Raw genomic sequence first — 22,624 nt, 5'->3', positions numbered from 1 at the left:
GCTCTGTGGAGGTTTGGCTGCAGGGTTGGCCAATTCATTTCCAGTTAAGCTGAATTTTTCCACAGTAGAATTAATTACTCTGAGTTCTTTATCATCCAGCAAGCTGTGTTGGGCCTCTAACATAATCCCCCTTCTCTGTGCTTGGCTGAGGGCTCCTTGTGTTAGAAACTGACCTATTGGGACAGTCCTGGATGTGGAGAAGTTCTAGATCAGAACTTTTTGGGACAAAATCACCCCTGAGCTGAAGGGTACTGCAGAAGTACTGCTGGCTGGTGCTAACTAAACAAGCTGTGCACTGTCTGCAGGATTATGACTCCATGGAAGAGGAGTTCTCCAGCAGTGAGGATGATGATTGTCCTCGGGAAACCTTCCAGCAGAAGAGAGAGTACTTCCAGAAGATGGGTGAGTGTCTGCCACTTTGGGAATTTCACTCATCAAAACACCTTCCTGGCATGCCCAGGTGTTCTTGTCTCCCTGTCTGGAATCCAGCTAATCCCTGCAGGAGCTGCTGGTGATGTGTGTGCAGGAGCTTGGGGTTCCTGTTCAGGAGCTGCTGGTGATGTGTGTGCAGGAGCTTGGGGTTCCTGTTCAGCTAGCTCCAATTCAGATTGTGAGCTGTAGTGGGGCCAGTTTTCTAGAAATCTCTGAGTGTGTGACTGGGACATTCTCCCTCACTCTAGAAAAGAGGTTTTTGCTGACTGAGGCAAGAGTGAGAACTGTGCCATCAGTGCCAGGTTTTGGTGTGGGTTAGACAAGCTCAAGTTGCCCTTTCTATGCAGGAGAGCAGCACATCCGAGTGAAGAAAGTCAGACCTAGCAAAACCTGGACTCCTCCAGCAAAACCCCAGCCAACAGAGGAGGAGGAGGAGGAAAAAAGAGAGGAGCTGGAGAAGAGGAAAAAAGAGGAGCTGGAGAAGAGGAAAGAAGAGAAGCCTGTCCCTAAACCAGAGCCAGGTAAGATGTTGTGCAGTGGAGACTCAAGCAGGTTGACAAGGAAGAACTTTCCAGGAACATCAGGCCAGGATTTAGGCAGAGAAGGAAAGGATCTGACTCTTCTGGGAATCTGCATCTTGACAGGAGAGGAAAGAGGAATGTCCATTGCCAGTCAGCATCAGAGGGAAAGAAAGGGAAGGTCAAGTGAGATAAAGGGATTTCTCCTGTTCTCCTGTGTCTTTGCTGGTCTGTTGATTAAAGCTGTCACCCCAACAGCTCCTGCTTCCCCTCTGCCACCTCCTGAGCCAAAACCAAAAAAGGAGACACCAAAACCAAAGAAGGAGCCGCCTGTAGTGAAGCATTCAGGCCCTGAGAAGCGTCCTGCACCCAGCCACGAGATCGGGAACATCATCAAAATGTACCAGAGCAGACCAGCCCCTGAGCCCCAGCCCATCGAGCCCAGCAGGTGAGAGTGTGGGATCCCCCTGTGGGCAGGAGGGACATGGGGGGGTCTCTATCTCAGCTCTGCCAGTGGCTCCATTGTGCCCAAACCCCATAATGGTGTTCCATGTTCCCTTGCAGGAGAGTACCCAAGCCATTTATAAAGAAGAACGACCCCAAAAATGAGGCTCTGGCCAAGCTGGGAATGATGAACCCCTCACCTCAGCGATCAGTGAGTTCTTTGCTCTCTGGTTACTTCAGGAGCTCAGCAGAGAGAGCCTGTCCATCCCATTTCCAGCAGGCTGGGATCTCCCTGGTGCTGCAGCAGCAGCCAGGTGATTTCTGGTTGGGTTGTGAGATAGCTGGGAGCTCACACCACAGTCCTGCCCACTCTAGACTGGTTCTAGTCTGTAAAGTCATCTGAGGTCTTGAAGAAAAGGCTCTAGAGCAGCAAGTCCTATTGTCAGATGCTAAAGGCTGATCTGGAAGCAAGCTCCAAATGTTCTCCACATTTGGCACCAAGGCTTTGGCTTGTTAACATCCTTTTTTCCTTTCCAAACTGGAGGCTTTGATCTCAAATACTTGGTCCTCTGGGTTTGGTTGATCATCTCTCCGTAGATTTTGTGTTGATCTAAAGGCAGTGGTGGGCTGTCCACACAGATCTTGCTCCAGGGGGGGGCTGCTGCCCCAGGATGATTTAGAACAGCAGTGTCAGGACAGAGCCCAGGAATGCAGGGAAAGACTGGCTCAAAGGGTTTTGTTGTCTTGCAGCCATCTCCTGTGCCACAGGAGAAGAAAATACCTCCAGCTGTCAAGCCCAAGCCAGGCTCAGCTTCCAGCTCTATCAAGGAAAAGCAGCTGCCTCTCCTGTCCGTCTTCAAACCAGAGGGTGCCCCCCCAGCTGCCCAGGCCCCTCATGCTCCCCCTCTTCCCCCACCAACACCTGAGGACCAAGGCAGGCAGGAACCACCAGGGAAGGGTGAGTATTGGTTTCACCCCTATGGGATTTGTAGCAGGGCAGGGAGGGGATGGGGCTGGAATCAGCCCAGAGAGTCATGGCACAGGTCCTGGCACCAGGCAGTGTGCCAGGGACTGAGCTGTGTGACACCAGGGAGGTGCTGCAATCCCATCTGTGAGCAATCAGAGATGTCACAGCTCCAGCCTGGCCCAGAAACCAGCGTGGCACTTCCCAGCTCTTAACTCTTCCCTTCTGAAAAATGCAGCTAAAAATAGAAAGGTCCTTGGCCTACAGCTTTATCAAGGTCCAGCCCACAATACTTTTATTGTTTGCCTGCAGCATAATTATCAAAGTGGCAATTAGTGGGTGGACTTTAGACCAGGGAGCAATGGGAAGCCAGGTCCTTCACCTTACAAACCTCTGGAGGGATCTTAGAGACAGACTGAGGAATAGGGAATGTTTCTCAGAGGGAGGCTGAGCCTAGGAGACCTTGGACATATAAAGAGTGTTTGGATGCTGTCCATTTTAAAAAAGTAGAGCTAATACTTATCAGCAGTAGTTTGGAAGTGTTATTCAGTCTTAGTTTTGCCTCTGAATTTCAGTGTGAGCCTGAATTCATTTTATACATTGGTTACCTGTACCAAGGTATTTCAAGCTGTTTAAAATTCTCATCAGCATCACATTCCATAACCTGCAAGCAACAGTCAGTCAAACACATTACTGAAGGACTCCATCCTGCAGCAACTTCCCTGCTATAAAAGGATTTCCCTGTTAGCTCCTCCTCTCTTAAAGAATTATTCTTTAGGAAGTCCTATGAAAGTAAATGAAAGTAACTGAATTGGCCTGAAAAATTCCTTCATGCTTTGGAATAGGGATACAGAAACAGCTGAAGTATGGAAATGACTACATTATTTGTCTATGAACTCTGAAGTTTTGAAAGTTTGAAGTGCTTAAATGAAGACATTCCTACCTCATAAAGTGAGAACTTTGAGCAGTTGCCTTCAGACTGAGCCTGTCTTTAACACATCTGCAGAGAGACAGTCTGGTGCTAGTTTTGGGTGCCCTGTACCAGAGCCTTGCACCCACCAAGCTCAGGGGAGAACTTTTATGTCCCTCTGAAACCTTTAGCAGCCTGTTTATAATGACACAAAGTGAAACCTGTGTCTCCAACCTCAAGCACTGGGGCAGTGTTTTGTGTGGGAGGCTGAGTGCTCTCCATGCCTGGGATGTTTCTGTTCTTAGCAATGAACTTTGGCAAGACAGTGGAAGTGTAAATGCTGCCAGAAATTCTGGGAATGACTGGTTTGTGCTCACATGAGCTGGTCCCTGACCTTCAGGAGATTCCCTGACAGGAATATTCCATCAGGAACTGTCCCCTTTCTCCTGGCAGGTCTTTGGTGGGTGGAAAGGACCTTGTAACCCTCAGAGCCCATCTTCACTGCTTTTTCTCCCCACACAGACTCGGCTGTGACAGTGGCAGGCGATGATGGGATCAAGACCCAGCTGTACAAGCTCACCACCAGTGTCAGCTTTTCCTACGTCGACCCTGCCTGGAAAATTTTTCTGCGCAAAGAGGTTCAGTTCCTCAGCTGGGATTGGCTGGGGGGGAGCTCGTCCCACCTCTGGTTAAAATGGGTTTATTTGGTCACAGGCACTCAATGTAAGATAAGAGCACAAAGATAATTCTGGGATCACAGACCCAGGAGTTGGGGACAGGGGATCATGTCATGGGGAATCCAGGTCCTGCTCTGCCTCACTGACACTTGTGTCTCAGTTTCTCTACCTGTCCTTTCCTCCCTCTGTAGACTGCTGAGACATCTAGAATTGAATTTGTTGTTGCCTGGTGCTTTCTTGTTAAAACAGTACCAATGTGTTTAAAATCAAGTATTGGAGAGTGTGCTAAACTCACCAGGGTTCATCCCTTGGTCTGACCACTCAGGTTTAGGTCCTTCACTCCTGATCCTTCTGTTTACATTCACAGTGTCTCCTCCCTGCCTGTCCCTGGGGATTAACTCACTCCTCCCTGGCAGCAGGGCATGTGGATTGCAAAACATCCCCAGGAGCTACTTCTGCAATATCTGTAACACCACTATTGCCCTCCTCTTGCAGGTGTTTTACCCCAAAGAAAATTTCAGCCACCCTTACTGTCTGAACTTGCTGTGTGAGCAGGTAAGCACTGGAGTGTGGCTCAAGGCCAGTTGTCTCTCTGAGGACTCCATGATTACATTGCATGAGTTACCTGCACTTCTCCATCCCCAGCAGTGCAAGTTTCTTCCCCAGAACCATCCAGTCCCTGTTCACTCCTCTCTGAGACTCAGTTTAGCAGCCTCAGATGCTCCAGCACAGCCAGGTGTGGCCTTTGCAATGGAAGCCTCTCTGTTCCCTTGCTCTGCAGATCATCCGTGACACCTTCTCCGAGTCCAGCTTTCGGATCTCCAGGGAGGAGAAGCGCAAGATGAAAGATCTGCTGAGTAATTAACAGCCCCATCACCCCTTCCCCTCTGTGCCCATCCCAGCTTCTGCTCTGGAATGGAAAACTGGCCTCCAAGCCTTTCAGTCTAAGGGTAGAGGAGAAACGTTTGTCACTGCAGCAGGAAAGCACATTTGTAAAGTGCAGTGTAGGAATGTTTGTTTATTCCAAATGGCCCTGGAATTTCTGTGAGCCAGAAAAACTTAGTTCTGAAATGTTTATTGTGGGTAGAGGAAACTGAAGCCCAAGGATAGGATTTTGATTTGTTTCAAATTCCAACTATCATCTCTGACATGACCTTCATGGAGAGAGGGATGGAAACCAGTAGTAGATTGGTATGTGCAAGTGTCCTTTCCCCTCTGCATGTGGTTTGCTGTGGTTGTACCAGTCATTGGTTTTTCTGGGTCTGGATTGAAGGCACTTGACACAGTAATTTGTGTTGGGACTCAAGTGTTTATTATTTCTTATCAGTAAAACAGTCTCACTACTGTGAGTTCAGCAGCCTTTTCATTAGAAGGCACAAAATGGCCAACAATCTCTTGGTACAAGGTCTTTTAAGACTAAACTATCCAATTAAGAACTGACACCTAGATGATTTCCCCTTTTAACCCAATAACTGATCCCAAAGAGCTGCAATGCAGACTTTTCTGCCCAATTACAAAATGCCACCCAAACCCATGAAGAAGGAAGAAGAAGCATGGAGAAGAAACCCAGGATGACACCCTGTGCCCTCCATCTTGCTTCCATCCACAACATACTAAAAATCCCAAACCCTCAATTTCTCACCAAGTGATACACCTACACTGCTCTCTATAATCTATTTCACACTTTTGTGGATTCCAGTCTATCTTGACGTCTAGGAAACTTTCTCCATGAATGAGAGTCAAAGTCAGTGCTCCCCTGGGGGTCAGGGCACCCCAGAGCAGACAGAGAAATATTCCCAGTGCCCTGGGTTTCCAGTTTGCTGTGCTGTAAGCACAGAGGGACTGCTGGGAAAGAATCCCTGGGAAGAGGGAGACTTGGCCACCTTTGTCTTTCTAAACAAGTAACTGTTCTGTAACCCTGCAGCGGAGTTCCGAGTTGGCAACAATGCCCAGTCCATCCAGGAGGAGGGGATAAAGAAGAGAATTGTAGTGGCTGCTCGGGACAACTGGGCCAACTATTTCTCCCGCCTTTTCCCAGTTCAGGTGAGCCTTGATTCTCTCACCAGACCCTGGGCTTGCTTTAGCTGTGGCTCCAGTTCACTCTTTCTGTCCCCTGCCTGGCCACACTGCAGTGATTCTGTACCTTCCATACCCTGCAGGGTTTCACAGCTCTTGTGTGGCACCCCCTCTCCCTGGTGCCACCTGTGCAGGTGGGATGGAGCCTTTGGTTCTCTGTGCTGCACTTCCCTTACAGGGTGAAAAGGGAAGTGATGTGCAGCTCCTGGGTGTTTCTCACCGGGGCATGAGGCTGCTGAAGGTGGAGAAAGCAGCTGGATACCATCCTGAGCACCTCAAGATCCTACGCAGCTACTGGTGAGCAAAAGGGCCCTGGCTGCTGCAGGACAGTTTGTGTCTGGCAGGGTGTTGGAGGCAAACTGGATGGGGGAGCTGAAAATTCCGAGCTGTGCTGTGCTCTCTAGGATTATCCTAGGCCAGCTGTGACTCACTGACCCTTCTTTTAATGAGTCTGGCTTCTCCTTTTCCTTCCTACCTTGAGCTTTGCCTACAACAAGTGAGCACTGGGGGTGAATCAGCTCCGTGTGCCATCACAGGGAGCTCCTCAGGGTGAAAGCCATGAGCAGCTGGAGAATGGAGAATGTTGAGGCATGTCTCCATTCCCAGTCCTTGGAATGGGCTCCCATCCCCACGTTCTGCATCCCAAGCTCTGGCAGAAGGAGCCTGAGCACGCTGGCTTGTGTTCCCAGCTTTGCAGAGGTACTGTCAGTGGAGATGAGAGGCAGCAATTCCCTGGAGTTCTCCCTGAAGACAGAGCAGCTCATCCTGCACTCTCCGAAGGCTCCGTGCATCAAGGCCATGGTGGAACTCTTCATGCAGGAGCTGAGGCAGGTGAGGCAGCAGCTGGAGTGCAGTGGGGAATGAAGGTGGTTTCCCTGATGAAACAGAGATTGTCCATGGGGTGCCACGATCCCAGCCCTCCAATCCTTAGGATGAGATCTGACCTGGCCATGGCCTTTCCCCAGGACACCAACTATGTGGTGGCTCTGCGCAGTTACATCGTGGACGACAAGAGCCTGCTCAGCTTCAACAAGGGTGACCTCATTGAGCTGCTGCCCATGCAGGGCGTGGAGCCAGGTGAGAGGATGTGTTGGGATTGGCAGGACCAGGACCAAGGGCCTGCTGGATCCATGGTGCCCAGACCCAGAGGAATACAGGGTGGGCTGGCATCATCAGCCTCCAGCTCTGCCAGACAAGCCTTGTCCCAGTTGCCTCAGTTACAGGAATATATGTCTCATATATATATATATATATTTCCTTAGGATGCAGGAAAACCTGGTGAGTCTGATGCTCTCCTTTGCCAGCAGAGAGCTTCAGTGCTCATTTCTCTTGGCAGCTGCCCTGATTCCTGACCCTTTCTCTGTTGCTTTTCCAGGGTGGCAGTTTGGCTCCATGGGTGGCCGCTGTGGTCTCTTCCCCACCAGCCTGGTGCAGCTGGCTCCGGCCATTGACTACCTCAGCAGCAGCATGGACAGACAGGGGGAGCAGAGGAAGAGCACGAGAGCTCCCCCAGAGAGCAGGAACACCAGCAGAGAGGTGAGCAGTCCCTGGGGAGGGACACCCAGGGGACATGGCTGGGTTCAGTGGGAGCTGCCAGGATGGGTCCATGGCTCTGGTAGTGTGTGACCTCTGAGGGCACAGGGAAGATGATGAGTGATTAGTCTTTGCAGATGAGACACTCAAATCCATCACAGTGTTGGAGGGGAGGCACCACACACAGATGAGGCCTGGCAGCTGACAATACACACCGCAGTTCCTCAGCTGATGTTTTAGGGTGGGTTTGGTGGTGTTCCTGCAGAGTTCTGTCCTCAGCCTGACACCAGAAGCCACCAGCACCATGTTAGTCCCTGCTGGTGACCATTACACCATGATTGACTTTGCCACCGCCTACTTCCGAAAGGCTCAGTCCATGTGAGTAACCTGAGCTCCTTCCCAAACAGGACCTGGGTAGCCTGACCCACCCCAGGCTCTTTCTAGGGATGTTTCTTGGACTCTCTTGGACATGTTCCCTCTCCCCTGTCTAGGCAGGGCCTGAAGGGGACATCTGCTGAGAAGAAGAATGTGGCTGAGCTGGTGCAGCACACCAAGGTGAGCTCAGCCTCTGCCCCTGGCCCCAGCCAGACCCCAGCTCCAGCCCTGCCTCTGGCTTTGTCTCACATGAACAAGGAACAGATCCTTGGCTGCAGTCTCTGGACAAGTTTAGGTGTCCCCCAGTCTTTGGTGCTGCCTGTGGGGTCCTGGCAGCTCAGTGTGTGGCGCAGCCTGCAGAGCACAGCCCTGTGTGACCCCCAGCCCTGCTCTGTCCCTGTGTTCTGGCCCTGCAGGTGCCAATCCAGGCGTCTCTGCTCCGGTACTCTGACAGCGAGCTGAACGAGCTGGCTACAAAGAACTTCCAGAGTAAGGAGCTCCCTGGGACACTGCAGAGGGGGAGTGGGGTGGTCAGGGTGGGCACACACAGACATTGGGGGGCTCAGTGGGAGGGGAAAATGGGTGAGGAGGGCCCCTTCCAAGGCATTTCTGCAGTTCATACCCCCCTGTGTGCTTGCTGAAAGCTTCCAGCAAAAGGGACTTTGCCTTGAATGCCAAGTGTCCCAGAACACTGTGCCTGGGCTTTGGGCTGGCTCCTCTTGTCCAGTGCAAGTCTTGTAACAGCAGAGAAGTGTTCAGGACACTTGCTTGCCCACTGCCAGCCCCATGGCAGAACCACCCCAGCTCAGACTAAAGGCCAGGCTTTGCCTTGCAGCGCTGATGAGGTTCATGGGAGATCAGCCAAAACACAAGCACCAGGCTGAGGTCCAATGCATCTATGAAATCCTTCAGGTTTGTGAGCTTCCCCTGGGAAAAGTGCAGAAGCACCAATGGGAATGGAGGGCCAAGACCTTGCTGGGAAGGAAAAGGGCAGGGAGAGCCATAATGGCACCTCCTACATGAGGAAGGGAGATGAAACAGACTGTGGGGAGGGTTTGCATGTAAATGGCTTCCCTGGATATCACTGTCTGGATGAGTGCTCTCTGCTCTCTCCTCCTTTGAGCCTAAATAGCACTGGAGACCAGAGGCTGCAAAGCCCAAACTTTAAGCCAAACTGACAGAGCTCTGAAGCTGGGAGAGGAAAGGCACAGGGATGACCTGGGGACGTCTCTGATGCTCTCATCCCCTCTCTGATGCTGTTTTCTCATCTCCGGATGCAGCTGTGCAAGGAGAAGGAGAATTTGCACGATGAGATCTACTGCCAGGTCATCAAACAGGTCACCCACAACCCTCAGCAGTGAGTACCAGCCCTGCCAGCTCCTGTGTGTGCACAGCTGGGAGGAGCCATCTGCTGCAGGGAGAGCAGGGCCAGGGGGGAGCGTGTCCCCTCATGATGGGCTGTCCCCAGCTGCTCCAGTGCTGAAGCTCCTGCTGAGCACTCAGGAAATTTTGCCAGTCACTGGGTCTGGCATTTTCACTTTAGTGGATATTTTCCCTTATATTTCTGGCTGCTGATCTATCTGGGCACCAGTAAACATTCCTGGTGGCTCCTGCTTGCGGTGCTGCTCAGAGCCCTGATTTCCTCCTCCCAGCCTTGGGGAATTGATGAACACCAGTCAAGGACTGGCTTGGCCTGCCACCCTGGGAGGTGGCAGCAGCGGCATCAGAGTGGCCTTTCCTTTGTTCCCTTTCTTTGCTTGCTCTTGGAATAACTGAATCAATCTCTTATTCAGCACAAGAAACCTCTGACCAAGGGCTGACACCTCCTTTTCTGCCAACTGCCAGAGGTGTTCAGAAGGGCACAAGCTCACTTTGAGCTGCTCAGAGCAGGAACTGTCTTGTCCCAAGGTGCCCACAGTCCTTTCTGATCCGCAGGGAGAGCGAGCTGCGGGGCTGGTTGCTCCTAAACCTGCTCACTGGGTACTTCCTGCCTTCCAAAATCCTGATGCCCTATGCCACCAAGTTCCTGCAGCTGGCCAGCAGTGATCCATCCAGCACCCACCATGGTAATACTCTTCGTGTCCTGTAGAGCAAATATTCCAGATCTAATCTCCCCATCCTGTCATTCTTCTGTCCCAACATTGTCATGTTTGAATGTGTCCTGGCAGGGTGGGAGGTGAGGTCAAGTCTCTTTGCTCCCTTAGCAGTGACCAGGGGTGTCTTGGTTTGAAAAAACAGGTGTCTGCTAAGGAAGGCAGGAGCCTCCCTTGAAATGGAAAATGTAAAACCCCTCCCTCTGAATTATTATAATTTTGAATTTAAGGGGCTCTCAGGCAAAGATATAGGAGTAGGAATAATAGTTCTTTACTACGAAAAAAAAAGAAATGCAGTAATACAAACTCACCCTGCCAGTCAGAGCAGGACCTGCCCCCTGTGTGTCAGGGGGTGGCACAGCCCCATCCCATGGGGGCTCAGCCCTCCTGCAGTGCCAGCTGTGCTGCTGCTGCAGCAGGGATCCTGCACAAGGGGGAGTTTTTCCTCTGCAGCTCAGGGCTGCTGCAGATGGGCCTGGGCTCCCTCTGGCAATGCAGGGCAGCAGAAAGCTGCTCCTCTGGCAATGCAGGGGGCAAAGGCTGCTGTGCTGCTCCAGGCTCAGACTGGATCCAGGTAGGAATGCTTGGCTCCTCCCCTGGGCGCAGCATCTCCCCATGGGATGATGGAATTGGATCAGCCCTGCAGGGACACTCAGTGGCCATGGACAGCAGAGATCTCCTGGAGGGAGGGTTGGCTGTGGGAGAGATAAAGAAAAAACTGCCCCATGGACAGCAGAGAACTGCCCCAGCTCTGACAGATGGGAACAGAACACACACCCCCAGCCACATCTTGCAACCTAAAACAAGGGATTAAATTCAATCCTGCCAGGATGACCCAACACCACAGGACACCATGTTTGGTTCTCTGTTTGGCTCAGCACATGGAGCTTTTTCCTTTCCCTGCAGATATAGCCAAGATCTGCCAGAGCAACCTGCGCAAAAACTTCCTGTACGGGGGCCGCCGGCACCTCCCTTTCCCTGTGGAGATGGAGGCACTGCTGGTATGGGGGCAGGGAAGTGGGGTGGGTGCTGGCAAGGGGGACAGGGAAGAGGCTTTGGAGGTGCCACATGCAGTGTGACAGGGGCAATTGGTGTTTCAGGAGAGGAAATGGAGCGTGGGCATGGAAAGATCTTGGGAGGTGCAGGCCATGGAGTGGGCAGGGAAGGGGCCAGTGCTGTGGGCAAGCAGTGGCAGCAGGGGTGAGGGAGGGACAGACACGTGGGGCTGATGGGACCCTGCATGTCTGCCTGCCTGGCATTGTCCTTTGCAGAAGGGACACGGCGCCCGCCGGCTGGTGGTGCTGATGCCTGGGGGCATGGAGTACCTCACCAGGATCAGGACATTCACTGTGAGTTTGAGCTGTGGGTTCCTTCAGGGATCTGGACTCTGAGCCACACCTGGGAAATCCCTTATCTGACAAGGAAGAATGTGTCTGCCTCCTCTTGGGCTTGCTTGGTCAGGGTATTAATTTCCTTCTGTCCTTGCTTCAGGTGGCCAAGGAGCTCTTGCAGGAGATCTGTGAGCAGATGGGAATAGGTGAACAGCAAGAAACACAGGACTTTGTTCTCTTTGCTATCAGGAGTGACAACAAAAATCTCGGCAAGTAGAGACCAGCATGGAACTTCTCTCTTCCAGCAGCCTCTGCAAAAGGGAGCATCAGAGCTCCTGCTTGGAATAGTTCCTCCACCCTTGCTGCCTCCTGGGAGGGTCCTCTTAAGCAGTTTCCCTCTGTATTAGGGTTAAGGATTGATCCTTCTAAGGGGCTGTGTTGCTTGTTCCTGAAAGAGGTGTGGGGTTCTGTGTCGCTTTGGAATGGCTGATGGTTGGAGTCTCAGGGCAGGGTGGAACTGAGGTGTGCAGGAAGGCTCCAGTCCCAGCCTCTCCCCCAGGAAGGATGGATGACCCTCTCTCTGTGTCATGTAGGTAAAATGGTGAGGCCAATAAAACTGGAGGAGTATCTCCATGATTACCTGCTGGAGGACAAGCTGGTCACTGTGACCTTACGCAGGCTCATCTGGAGGACACCTCTGCACTTTGACAACCAAGTTTACACAGATGTCCATTATGGACAGGTAAGCAAGAGCAGGACCCTCTCCAGCAGGGACAGATGTGGTGTCCCAGCCAGCAGGAATGTCCCAAGGGGGCAGAAAAAGCAGGAGGGCTTTGGCTGATACACTTTGTGTACTCTTTCTGGGAGTGACTGAACACTGAAGCTATGGATGCCAGGAAGGCTCTCTGCTTGTGGCCTTAGCCCGGAGCACTGCTGTTCCACACATTGTGCAGCTCCCCAGGCTCTTCCTGAGCTCAGAGAGCCTTTGTTTTGCATTATCAGCAAGGCAGGATGTGGGTCTGTGCAGCGTGGCGCTGCCCAGACTTGCCTGTACCCTCTGCCAGCTTTAACAAAGGCCTCTTTGCTGTGCTGTCCCTCAGGTGCTGTGGGATTACCTGAATGGGAGGATCCTGCTGAACCAGAGAAATAAAGAAATGGAGATGCAGGTGGGCCTTTTGGCAATGCTCCAGCACTGGGCCAAAGTGGAGCAGCAGAACTCTGCTCCCTCCAGGTATGTCTGTGGCAGAGGGGATCTCTGATCGCCATAGGCACCACAGGGGTTAGGGCCAGGTACCTGGAAGTCCTCTCTGGATAATTAAGAAATGTCCAGTTCTGGAGAACACAGAAGGTCATGAGGGTGCCATGGTCACTTCATTTGATTGCCATGGATTTGTAACACCAAGAAGGAAGGGCATGAGCTCATGGTTTGGGTGAATCCTCCTTTGTTCTCTCTCACAAGTGTCAGAGGTCTCAACCCTGGACACCTGAAATCTGTAGAGAGATGCCCAATGGGAACAAAATTGTCCCTGGATACTGGAAACCTTCAGTCCTGCAGTTCCAAGCTGCACTTTGTCGCTCCTTCCTTCCCTTATGCACTTTGACTGGGAGTTGAGGTAACGCCTCCATCAGATCCCCTTAAAGCACCAGCAGCAGGGAAATGGCACAACCCCGCTGGGCACTGAGGAGCTTTTGCTGTCTCCAGAAAGGAGGGATTTCTCTCCATGCACTGGTCAGTGGTGCACAGCTGAATTCTCTGTGGACAAGGGTGGTCTCACTGTCTCTGATGGTTGCTTCCACCTTACCCAATGCAGGCATCACCTGTTCTGCTCTTCCTCTCCCCCTTCACCTTCATTCCCAGATATACAATGGAAAATTGTTGCCCCATCCCCTCTTTCCCCTTAATCCCCATGCTGATGTTTGATTTTATCTGGCAAGGGCGAATTAGAATCTGTTTTTTGGCACAGGGAAGAGCTGAAGGAATACACTCCCAAGAGCCTGCAGGCCTCCATCAGCCCCAAGGCTCTGCACAGCCACGTGGCCACACTGCTGAGAACCAGGCAGCCCCTGCAGCCACGGGATGCAAAAATCCAATTCATAGGTGAGGAGCCATCCAGATCTGCTTCAGTTCCTATGCTGTTTCAGCTTCTGGAAGCTGCTGTGAATGCACTTTTGGGACAATTCGTGAGGTTGTTGGCGATTCTTGGAGCCTGGAATGAGCCATGAGAATGGAATTTCGTGACAGCTCCTCACTGTGGATTAGATCTTGTTCCCAAGCATGGTGATCATGGTAAAGTTCCATCTCTTGTAGGAGACTGCAGTGGATTTTCAGAGCTCTGTACAAGCTGTGTTTTAATTGATATTCTGGCTGCATGTCTGTTTTCCAGTCAGAAAAGGACAGGACATCCACTCAGGCCACTGAGAATTGAGTCTCAGAAGCCAGGGAGAGAGGCAGAAGTTGTCAACATTACCTTTTAATGCAGAAAATCTTGGGAATACTGGCAGCTTTGACCACCCCAGGCTGGTGCAGAAAATTGCTGGCTGAAAGCTGCTGTCCTCAGGCCACTTTTTGCTGTCTTCTAGAGCACATGATGAAATTGCCTTTCTTTGGCTACTCCATCTTCACAGTGGAGAGAATCAGCGATGACACAATCCCTGTGCCCTGTTTCTTTGGTGTGAACAAGGAGGAGATCATTGTGGTGGATGGCACCACCCAGGTATGCCAGATATGAATTGTGGCTTTAGAAGAACTTGTGAAGGAAGAGGCTGGACATCACAGCCACTCTGACAACAGCATCTATCTCTGTTTAGGAGATAATGTTTGGGTTTTTGATGGAGAGGCATAGCATCTGATGTGGATAATCCTACATTTCATGGACTGTCTGATGGGGCAGAGAGTGTGATGGCCAAGAGCAAGAGTGTACCACAGGCATTATTGCCATGGGCTCTTTTGTAGGTCCAGTGTTTATGCTAACAAGCACAATCCACAGCAAAACTAAATGGAGAACACATTCCTGTTTGTCCCAATCCTGTGGGAGTTCCAGGGCTGTATCCTGCCCACACCACTCTGTGCCCCAGACCGTCCTTCAGCTTTCCACAGGCTCTTGAGGTGACTTGTGGTGGGAATCAGATGGTTTCCCTTTGGGGACTGCTCCTGAGAGTGGCTGTTCCCTGTGCAGGCCGTGTCCCGGGTGGTTCCACTGAAGGAGCTGCAGAGGATGCGCACCCTGAGGCCCATCTCCGACGGGGGCCCGCCCGGCCTGGAGCTCCACTACGGCTCCCCTGAGAGCCCCAGGGCTCTGTGGCTGGAACTGTCACAGGTGAGATCAGCCTGGGCCTGCAGCCTCCTCCTGGCACCTCCCAAACTGCCCTGCCCTGCCCAGCTGAGCCTCTGCTGAGAGATGGTGCTGCTGCTCCTCTCTCGTGTCCCAAAGGAGGAGGGGGAATCTTGCTCCTGGTAAAACACCTCACAAAAGCCATTAGTTTCTTTGTTCTCTTCTTTTTCTAGTAAATTGCCCAGGCAGGACTTTTTGGCTCCTGTCCAACTGGCTATCCTTAAGTTTGAGGTGAAGTCCCCTAGGCCTATGAGATGTCTTTTTACCCAACTGAGGAGAGAAATTTCTGGGCTTCTTTCCTCTTTAAAGGGACGAGGATAGTTCTGTCACTCTGTCAACAGAAGACACATTCCTATAGGGGACACTGTATTTCCAGGCTCTGAAGTGCAGTTTGGTCCCAGCACGTGGCTGATATTTAATTACGGGAAGTGATTTATGGGGATATTCAATTAGGGGAAGCAGCTCTTTCTGGGGCAAAGAGTGATTGATGCTGGTTGGTGTTTTGACAGGCCAAAGAACTGTACCACACCATTGTTGTCATCCTGGATAAAATAGAGCTGCACTCTTAGAGCCTAAAAGGAGGAGAATGGCCAAGGAAAACAGCACTGTTTCCCTTTCTCTGAACTTGGTCAGTGCTCCCTGACCTGTCTTTGGGAGAGAACTCTTCCAGAAGACACCCATGACCTCAGCCAGCTGCTTTCTAAGAATGCCACCACAGCGTTTGTTGATGGAGTGACCAGAACCCTCATGACCTGCCATTCAGCCCTCAAGCACTTCCTTGGAACAATCCAAGCTGTGGCTAAACAAACCCCAAGGGCCTCCCCACACCACAGCCCTTCCAACAAAGAGCAGCTGACCCAAAGCAAGCACTTGCCTTCAAGCTTTGCACTGTGCAACTCCTCCTTTCTGTTTTGAATTAATTATCATGAGCAAAGCCTGGTGCTTGCTAGAGATTTGTGTATCCCAATGCCCAGCTGAGCTGTGCAATGCCTGCAGGGGCTGCTGGTGTTTTCCAGGAGCCAGATTTGTCTCTGAATTGATATGCAGAGATCCTCTAGCAGGATTTGTGAAGCAATTTGTACAAAGCATCCTAATTGAAAAGCAGATCAGTGTTAATCATACAATTAACACATATGCTAGGGCACAGATTGAGCTGCAATGGTAAGGAAGTTTATTGTTAATTAATTTCTCACTGACATAATTATATGCATATGCTTCCCTCTACTATAAAGAAGTCAGTCATGGCCATGCAGCTGTCAGACTTCAATGATGGCTCTGTGCCCATGGAGGAAGCATCTTCAAACAGAACTTGTATTATACTGAAGTGTTTTGGGTTGTACAAAAATATTTAATTTATTTTTATTGCCACAGCTCTCCTAATGACCTGAGGAGTAACTGCCCTTTAGGAAATTGCAATAAAATAATCACAGAGATGTTCTGAAAGCATGATATGCTATATCTTACATCTAACCTGGGAAAACTTAACTGCAGGTAATGGGCAAAGCTTGAAGAAAATGTTTTCACTGTTGGCAGGGAAGGGGCATAAATCTGAGGGTGCTCAGTGCAAGCCCTGATGCACATTTGGAACTTTGCTGGTGAGCTGATGCCAGGGGGAACTACAGCATCTTCCCTGGCAGGTGCTTCTCTTGGAGTGCTGCTTACCTCTGAGCAGTCTGTGTGACTGAGTGGTAAGAAAAAGCTTCCAGGAACAATCCACAGCAGTTGTAACATTGCTTTATTGTCAGTCCTGCATATACCCTTCAGAACACTTAAAAAAATACATCTGGGGAATGCAGTGATCCCAACCCCTGGGCAGCCTCTGAGGCTGCACATTCCTCTGGCAGCACTAGAGCCTGAGGCCACCAGCCCCTGTAGGTATGGAATAGAGGCAGAACCCAACAAAAATCCAACAGGAAGGGCTTGTACCAGGGAATCAGGTTCAGCTTCCATATAAACATAGCAGCAGAGGTACCACAGTGTCAGTTTGAGGGTCACAGCAGAGCCCTACCCAGCTGTAATAGCAGCACTGCTCCCTGCACTGCAGACTTTTGGTGAGGCACAGGGAGCAAATATGGCTTTAGGGATTACAAGCAAAGGCTGGAAGTGTTGCAGGGGTTAATACTGAAAGAGTATCACCACTTAAATTAAAGGGCAGACAGAACTGGACAAAATCAAAGAAGTTCACATTAAAAGAAAAAGAATGTGAGTTTCTCCTCCTTTAGAAAGCAAGCACTGCCTCCATGGTAATTACAAAATGCTCCTCCCCGGCTCTTCAAACAAAAATATTCCATCCAGGAACTCAAATACTGAGTTTGTCACTGGCAGCCCTGAGCAAAGCATGAGAACTTGTAGCATATTGGTGACACTGAAATAAGAAACGGGGAGAGGGGGAGCAAGGGGAGAAGCCATTTAGAAAGCAAGGTGCCATCCCAAAGCAGAGTCCCAACTGGAAAGTCTGAGCCCTGCCCAGACTGGTGCAGGTAGCAGAGGCTGGAGACAGTGCAGAACATCCAAGGCAGCAGCCCCTAACAAAGCCAGCAGGTACAACTTCACACCTCTTGGTCCTTGAGGGTTTCAGCACCCCACTTATTGGGGAAACTCACCATGAGTTCACAAAAACTGGTTCCCTTGAATGTGTGTCACTAAGGACACAAGTGAGCAAAAATGCAGTGGAGAAAAGAAAAATAAATCTCATTGCTGCAGTCTCATGAGACCCTCCATGGCTGAGTTCTTCCACATGCCCTGGTGGTGCTGCTGCAGGAAGGAAGAGCCAACAAGCAGCAGGGATCAGCTCTCCAAGCTCTGCAGCTCCTCCCAGTCTGCCTCACTCTCACACCTGAGCCTTGTTTTGAAAAACTCCTTGATGAGTCTCTGTGCTTCCTCCTTCACTGCAAGAGAGGAAACACCATCTTTTGAGTTGACACTTAAGACATCTGCCCCTCTAAAGCCATGAACCAATGTGGCATTGCAATAACCCCAGACACACCTGTCTTGCGGGCAGGGCTCTGCTCCTGGGTCAGTAAGTGAGACAGGTGCCTGGCAAAGCCCTTGAAGAGATCCTGCAGCGTTGGGGAAGAGCAGAAAGCAGACACAGTTACCTCACCAGTCTGTTTCCATGTTTGTCTTGCCCTTAGCACAGACTGGCACAAACCATTCCTAGACTGAACACACAGAGCTGGCCCTACAGTGCTGGAGAAGGCCAGGCACACACATCCTGCCTTGCAGGGCACAGCAAGGAAACACCAGCACTGAACCTGTTCCTACTTCACAGGTGGGAGTTAAAAACGTGCCAGGGTTTAATGTGAAAATATGAACAATCACAAGGAAGTGTGGAACCAACAGATACCAACTGGTTTGTGGGAGAGGGGAGTTGCTGCACTTGGAGTCACTTAAACACATACCAAAACATAATTTGGAAATAAAAGGTGTGATCCAGATAATCTCTGCCTTCTCAGAGCCCCAGATCCCTAGAGAGATGAATTCTCCTTCTGCTAAAGAGGGCCTTGAGCTATACTCTACCTTGGAAGCAAATTTGCCGCCCTTGTAGAACGGGGTCAAATACTTGACAACGATGTCTGCAGTCTCTTTGAGGGACATGCCTTTGGTCACTGGCTGTATGGTCTTGCTGCTTCCTTCTTTATCACACTGTGCTAAGTTTGAGTCAAAAGTCACCTTCTTCTTTGTTGGACCAACACTTTTGCCCTCTGGCTGGGTCAGAATTGAAGATATTGCCACTGTCCGGAGCCGCTTTTTTGCAGGACTTTCCATATCCTGGAGAGGGGACAGAAGAAAACCAAACCTACCAATGTGGCAGCACTGTCCTTCCAAGCAGCCACCACTTTCCAAGAACACAAATCTTTGCAGCATCCTGCAGCCTCTGCCTCCTGTGAATACCCAGTAGGAATCTGTAACTCCTTTTCACCTGCTGTGCAGACACTGCTTCCCACACAAAGGGACTTTGAAAAAAAACCCTTTAAAGAATATCACATTTAGAACTACCCTGTGCTCACATTGGGGCAGCTAATTGCTAGACCCTATCCTACAGAGGAAAACTGACTGGAAAAGATTTCTCAGGATGTCTGCTGAGAACAGAATACACCCCTCAGGAAGAATCAACCACATCAGGAGAGCCACACTCCTGCTCAGTTTGAAAGAGAAAGGAAAAGGAGAGTGCAGTGTTGCAGAGACAGCTGCCAGGCAGTCTCAGCTGCCAAATACAGAAGCAGAAAATTAATGGCAAGGCAGGCTGTGAGCAGGGGTCACTTCCCAATGGTCCTGTGTGTCTCTGGCCTGTGGCTGTGCCCTTGCCATGAGAAAGCAACTCCCTAATTATAGTTAGTGACAGATCTCAGGGGGTGGGGACACTAATTCCAGGCAAATCACCAGCAAGGGTACAGTCACGAGTTGCACAGAGGAGGGAACAAAGCCCAAGGTGCTGGCACAGCCCAGAGGGCAGCAGGGAAACACCAGGAATGCAACACCACTGGGGCTCTCCTTTCTGCTGTAACTGCAGCTGGGCCTTCCCCAGGTAAATGACACCCCCAGAGAGAAATTTGGCACAAGATGAGCAGAAGAAAGAGAGGAAATCAGCATTCATTGAAGTCTTACCTCATCTGATCCTGGCCGCTTCCCACTGTCACCTTCTCCCACAACAGGCAGCTCAGTTTCTGCAACATTTTCAGCAACACTAGTGGGAAAAGTAGAGAGAAGGCCAGTTGTAATCATTCCACAGTGAAAATATTTCTGCATTCAGTGTCAGTGGCCCTGAGACTGCATGGAAAAGCAAGAGTCTCCCTCACCCACCCAGAGACCTCAGACAGGTTTCCAGGACAAGGCTGGTGGGGCTCTGGATAACTCAGGGAGCAGAGAAGTGAAGATTTTACCTGGACTTCACATCCATTTCTTCCTCAAGGAATTCACATTCAGCAGCCTGTTGGGTCTTACAATTCTCCCCTTTCTCAGTTAGTGTTAGTTCTGTTTCTCTCAGTTCTTTATTCTCCTCCTGGAACTGCCCAGTCAGGTCTCCAGAGCCATCTTTATTTTCCTGAGGTGTTGGTTTCTCTTGACACACACTTTGAGAAGAAACTTGAGGTAGTGTGCTTGCAGAACAGCCATCTCCCTTTGCTATGCTGCAGCTTTGGGCTTTAGAGCCAGCTTTGGGGAGGGAGAAAAATTTGGAAATATCCTGTGATTCCTTTTTAGCTGCTTCTGCAAGCATTTGCTGCTTCTTGCTACGTTTGGACTTCTTAGCAGGGCTCTCCCCAAGGGCACTTTTTGTGTCTGGACTGGGTTGCTGCCCCTTCTTTTCTGGGTGTAGTTCTACCCCTTCACTCTCACCCACTGCTTTGGTTGCAGTTTCTTCCCTCTGGAGAACAGAGTTCCTGGTGTCCAGGTCCAGACTGTAGCTGCTGTTGTCCTGCCCACTTAGACAGACATTTTTGACAGGCTTTGCATCACTCTCCTCCTGGATCTTCAGCAGTTCTGAAGCTGTCTGGAACAAGCTGGATTTCTTTGGAAATCCTGCTCCCACACGCTTGGGTTTGAACTGGGGAGACAGGAAGAAGAAATTTTGGATGTGAGATCCCTGAGTGCAGCACCATGAAAGCAGCTAAGTTTCTGCACACAATACACCAGTGTGGGCAGCTGTAAGCTCGGAGAGGCTCTAAATCTGGCTGATCATCACCCCCATCAACAGAGACATGAGGGAAATGGATTAGGTGGAAGTCCTAGGCCAGCAGTAAGAAAACAAGGCAGCATCCTTGGATAGAGTAAGATGAGAAAGAATTTATTTAAACTGTGGCCTGCACACAGATTATATTCACTAATAACAACGTGACAGACAGGAAAAAGCAATTACAATAGAAATATGGAGTTGTGGCCACAGAAAGGACTCAAATTTGTGAAAAAGCAGACAGAAAAAACACAGGAGCATTCCCTCCTGTCTATCCCAGCAGTACTCACCGAGGGAACCTGGGATGCAAGGACAAAGTCCCCTTCTGCTAAAGAATCAGATTTTGTCTCCGAATTGCTGTTACCACCTGTTCCAGACCCAATGACTGAGAACAATTCCCCTTGTTTGGAGGCTTTATTGATTTCTGCCACCTGAAAAGAGAACAGAAATATTCTCCAATGGCCAGAAATCTTTATGTATTCCTGCCATAGTACATACTAAAAGCCATAATAACAAAACAAATATCTGCCCTGGAGAGGAACCTGCCTCAGGAACAGAAACATCTTCATTGAGAATGATGGCAACCAGATAACCTAAACCAAGCCTTCTCCAATGTCAGCAGCAGCCTGAGGAATTCCCAAATCCCTGTACTGCTACAACATATCTGGATAAGCTTGCACTGCTATGTAGGTTTTCAGAGCCTGTAAAGCCAACAAAGATGTGAACTTGAGGTGATTCTGGGCCCTCCTGGAAACAAAATCACAAAGAAAGATTTGTAAGATACCCAGGGCAAAACAGAGCTTGTCCTTCACCTTTCCCACACAAACTCTGCCCTATTTGCCCTGGAGCTCCCAGGCTGCAGGGAGATGTTTGTCCCTACCTTCTTTAGCACAGCTGCCTTGTAGGAATTTGCCATTTTGCTGGTCCGGAAAGCTTCGTATTCCATTTCCACTGCACAGGCCCCAGGGTCTGACCTGAAACACAGGCTGGGGTGATTCCTGGCAAGACACACTGCTGTATCTGCAAAGGGAACACTAATCCTGAAGTATCTCCCAGAAAGTACAAAATCCACTCCCTCTGGTACAAGAATAAGTGATAACTTCCAGTTAAGTCCTAAGGCATGTAGTGGTGAGTTGATGGAGAATGGAAAGGGTGATGAAAAGGGTTTTAAATCAAGATTCTTGCCCACTGCTCCGTTTGAGAAGCACACTATCCCCATCTTGTGGGGTAGGGAAGAACTGCCACTCCTGGGATCAAGCTGATACCAGCGATCAGCCACGAATCCTCAGGTCTGATCTTCAACATCACAGCCAGAAAGATGCTGCTAAGTGAAACGACATCCTTGGACAAAATCATTTTTAAAAAGGCATTCCCTGTGTATTAATTGTGTTAATACTTCCCTGAGCACAATTAATACATATTATAATGGTAATTGTGCTCAGGGAAGAGCAGGCCCTGTGTTAAGGGACTCAGTATGCACCCCTATTTCCTCATCTCTTACCATTTTCCTTCTGCTGCTGGAGTCTTTTGGTTGTTGCTCAAAGCTTCTTCCAGCATTTTCAGGCAGTGTTCCCGGCCCTAGGAAACATGGGATACTCAGACATGCTCTACAGATGTCTCACTGCCCCTTGGACTTCCACCCCTGGAGGAGTAAGGACAGGCCAGGCAGAAGCCTTGTTGTTCTTTGCAACATCACTTACCTTCACAGTGAGCTTGGAGATCCTCCTGCTGGCAGCCTCCTTCAGGGGACAGTCTGCACCTGCCACAGGAGAGGAATTTGGGAAAGGAGCCACGGCAGGGCTGGGCTGATGGAGAACATCTCAGCTGTCACAGGGAGGTGCAGGTCCAGGACTGCCTGGCTTTCTCCTCCCTGCACTGTCACCCCAAGGAACATTGTGGTCACCCCTTCTACCTGGAGAAGCTGCACACTCCAAAAGAGGAGGCAGAAACCAAAGTGAGAATGTTTTCTCTGATTGAGAACATCTACTTTGGAGTTTAGGACTAACAGCTTTCCAAAATGTTCCCACCTCAGAAAGCCTTTCTTTAAGGCCCTTAGGAAACTCAAATCTTTTCTCCTCCTCACAATACCAACCAAAAAAATCAGGCTGGATAGAATAACCTGACTTATCAAGTGTTCTTTTGTAGCAGTGCCAGACAGGGCCCCAAGCAACACAGTTACAAACAGCAAAGGTTTTCACCAGTTTCATTCTAGCATTACTATTATTATTATTATTATTATTATTATTATTATTATTATTATTATTATTA

The 22,624-nt window shown here is 50.1% G+C and overlaps 2 protein-coding genes across 6 annotated transcripts in view; both read right to left on the bottom strand.

Annotated features, from left to right (window-relative positions):
* The window catches only part of CASKIN2 (CASK interacting protein 2), a 648,645-nt gene that overhangs the window by 167,347 nt on the left and 458,674 nt on the right, over positions 1–22,624 (bottom strand). The window lies entirely within an intron of this gene.
* RECQL5 (RecQ like helicase 5) overlaps positions 16,432–22,624 on the bottom strand; it is a 37,962-nt gene continuing 31,769 nt past the window's right edge. For 3 of the 5 annotated variants that reach the window (XM_030962084.1, XM_030962083.1, XM_030962087.1), the window contains 9 exons: positions 22,057–22,115; positions 21,858–21,934; positions 21,237–21,330; positions 20,647–20,787; positions 19,569–20,230; positions 19,294–19,372; positions 18,205–18,456; positions 17,672–17,744; positions 16,432–17,594 (listed from right to left, as the gene is read on the bottom strand). In XM_030962084.1, the coding sequence (XP_030817944.1) occupies positions 17,473–17,594; positions 17,672–17,744; positions 18,205–18,456; positions 19,294–19,372; positions 19,569–20,230; positions 20,647–20,787; positions 21,237–21,330; positions 21,858–21,934; positions 22,057–22,115 (1,559 nt within the window). In that variant the 3' untranslated portion in view covers positions 16,432–17,472. The remainder of the gene's footprint in view (positions 17,595–17,671; positions 17,745–18,204; positions 18,457–19,293; positions 19,373–19,568; positions 20,231–20,646; positions 20,788–21,236; positions 21,331–21,857; positions 21,935–22,056; positions 22,116–22,624) is intronic. The other 2 variants (XM_030962085.1, XM_030962086.1) reach the window with 2 other exon arrangements.

Source organism: Camarhynchus parvulus, chromosome 18 (assembly GCF_901933205.1).
Source record: "Camarhynchus parvulus chromosome 18, STF_HiC, whole genome shotgun sequence".
Taxonomy (NCBI): Eukaryota; Metazoa; Chordata; class Aves; order Passeriformes; family Thraupidae; genus Camarhynchus; species Camarhynchus parvulus.
The sequence above is the reverse complement of the archived record's forward strand: the minus strand, read 5'-3'. Positions and strand labels throughout refer to the sequence as shown.